Source organism: Austrofundulus limnaeus, unplaced genomic scaffold (genome assembly GCF_001266775.1).
Source record: "Austrofundulus limnaeus strain Quisiro unplaced genomic scaffold, Austrofundulus_limnaeus-1.0 Scaffold119, whole genome shotgun sequence".
In the NCBI taxonomy this organism is placed as follows: Eukaryota; Metazoa; Chordata; class Actinopteri; order Cyprinodontiformes; family Rivulidae; genus Austrofundulus; species Austrofundulus limnaeus.
Genome location: NW_013952521.1, coordinates 1,056,335 through 1,058,757, shown reverse-complemented (window position 1 = coordinate 1,058,757; position 2,423 = coordinate 1,056,335). Strand labels below are relative to the sequence as shown.

General features: G+C 43.7%; 1 protein-coding gene across 1 annotated transcript in view; it reads right to left on the bottom strand.

The window, feature by feature from the left end:
- Positions 1-2,006, bottom strand: part of fam171a2b (family with sequence similarity 171 member A2b) — a 12,315-nt gene extending 10,309 nt beyond the window's left edge. Inside the window, exon 1 of the mRNA XM_014014821.1 lies at positions 1,777-2,006. Coding sequence (XP_013870275.1) covers positions 1,777-1,879 — 103 coding nt within the window. The 5' untranslated portion in view covers positions 1,880-2,006. The remainder of the gene's footprint in view (positions 1-1,776) is intronic.
- Positions 2,007-2,423: the final 417 nt, after the last annotated feature.

Genomic DNA, 2,423 nt, shown 5'->3' with positions numbered 1-2,423 from the left:
GTGTATAAGAAAACATTAGCTTAGGGCTAACAGATTGTTGTTTAGCAAACTATTAGCTGCAGGCTAACAGTTGGTGTATAAGAAAACATTAGCTTAGGGCTAACAGATTGTTGTTTAGCAAACTATTAGCTGCAGGCTAACAGTTGGTGTATAAGAAAGCATTAGCTTAAGGCTAACAGATTGTTGTTTAGCAAATTATTAGCTGCAGGCTAACAGTTGTGTATAAGAAAGCATTAGCTTAGGGCTAACAGATTATTGTTTAGCAAACTATTAGCTGCAGGCTAACATTTGGTGTATAAGAAAGCATTAGCTTTGGGCTAACAGATTAACACTAGATTATTATTCATTAACTGAGCCCATAAAATGATACGGAACATAACATTGTCTATAAATTAAATGCTTTGCTGTCACAAATTTAGCTAAAACTAATGAGATGTAGTTAGCAACCTACAATTAAAAGTAGCTATCCAAGCTATACATACAACTTTATTACTGTAATACTGAGAAAAACTTGAACCTATGAAGTGTTCGGGGCCATTTTTTGTGTTTAAGTTACATTTTGAACGTATTTTTCATTTAAATGTGTTCAGATTGGACTTTAGARGAGCAGATTACTGTTCTAATAATAATGATGATGATGTTGTTGTTGTGTAGTCGGTGACAAACACCCTCCCTACAAGTCTCATCCTCATGTTTTCAGCCCTGGAAGGTTTGTCTCATCCGGCCTCTTGGACGGCGTTGATGTGGGTCACGCTGTTGCCATGGATCCGTCCCGACTCACCAAAAGCTGCCTTGTTGTGCCTCCTCCTCCTGCAGGAGCGATGAGACAGAACTCCCTCATGTGACAGCAGCGGGTCACGCTGACATTAACGTTAACGTGTGTGTGTGTGTGTGTGTGTGTGTGTGTGTGTGTGTGTGTGTGTGTGTGTGTGTGTTGTCATCTATGACCCTCACTGGAACAATAAGCGCTCTGTTGGGAGAGGATTTCCTCAGTCTGGGCTTCTGCACCTGAAAAATGCTCTTGAAGTAGAAATTCTGAGTCACTTGGTGGGAAGTTCTGGTTTTTCACAATAAAAGCGGCTCAGTGTTGCTCAATGACTGAATGTGGCAGGAGGAGGGGGGCAGAAAATCCTGGGTTAGCAACAGGGCCAGAACAGAATATCAAAGAGGCCATTTTTTTAGGGTGACTGTTGTCTTACAGAGCTTAACTCCAGCTCACTTATTAAATATCCTTTTTAAACTAAACGTCATGCAGAGCTGACTGTGTGTTGTTTTCTGGAGTATTTGATGGATRAAGTGTCAGTTACGCTCCTGCAGACTGTGAGACCACCCATGCATGCTAAACACGCCTCAGGCATGAATAAAACACACAGATTACATAATGCCTTTAAAAAAAAAAAAGCACTGAATAAACATAAAATAAAACAAATGCTTGCAGAGAGGAGGCCTCAGCTCCTCCTGGTCTGTGCTCAGTGGAGCATCATGGAGGTCTGAGGAGTTCTACCTGAGCCCACATCAAACCACAGGGTCCAGGACCAGGTCTCAGAGCAGCTGGGCCTCCCCTTCTCCTGTCACCTCAACCTCTCACCCATCAGTGAGCCCAAACGACCAGAACCAAAATCCTCCAGAACATCTTTCTGCTCCAAACATCAAGCAACCAGGAAGCAGCAGATAAAACTACAGCCATCCAACCAAGCATCCATCCATCCATCCAACCAACCACTCCCATGATCTCATTGTGCTGCATCCCCTCCTTCCTGCAGGGCCGATCCTTACCGAACTGATCCGGCAGAGATTTGGTCCGAACCTCCCGGACCGAGCACAGCCACACGCACAGCAGCGGCAGCAGCAAACGCGGGAAGCGGTTGGCCAGCAGCATGGTTGCGGTTACATGTCCGCCCGGCAGGCCTCGGCTCGCGTGTCCATGTTGCTCGTCCTCGGACTGAAGAGCGGGGCTCAGAGACGCTGCTTCGCCTTGTTTTTATTGTCTGAGGAGGCGCGGAGGGAGGACAGAAATGTGTCCCCCTGCTGGCCTCGCGTGGAACTGCAACGTCATCATTAAAGGCCCAGCGTGTTGTGAAGGAATGTCGCGCGCCGCTAAACACTAATGATGCTAAGCTAATCAAAGCAAATGGTGCTCTTCTAACTAAAATTTGTTATGCTAAGCTAACCAAAACTCATAATGCTAAGATTATCCATAACAGTGGTGCTAAACTAACCAAAATGTATTATGCTAAGATTTAAACATAATTAAAAAAACAATGTATTAGAACAACCAAAAAGAGTTTTTGTTTATCAGTGTGTAGGGTAGATTTATGGAATTATGGAAGCCCATTTCCGCCACCCTGATAAAAAAAATAAAACTTGTATCTCATAATTATGACTTAGCTATCTCATAATTATGAGACAGTTATCTCATAATT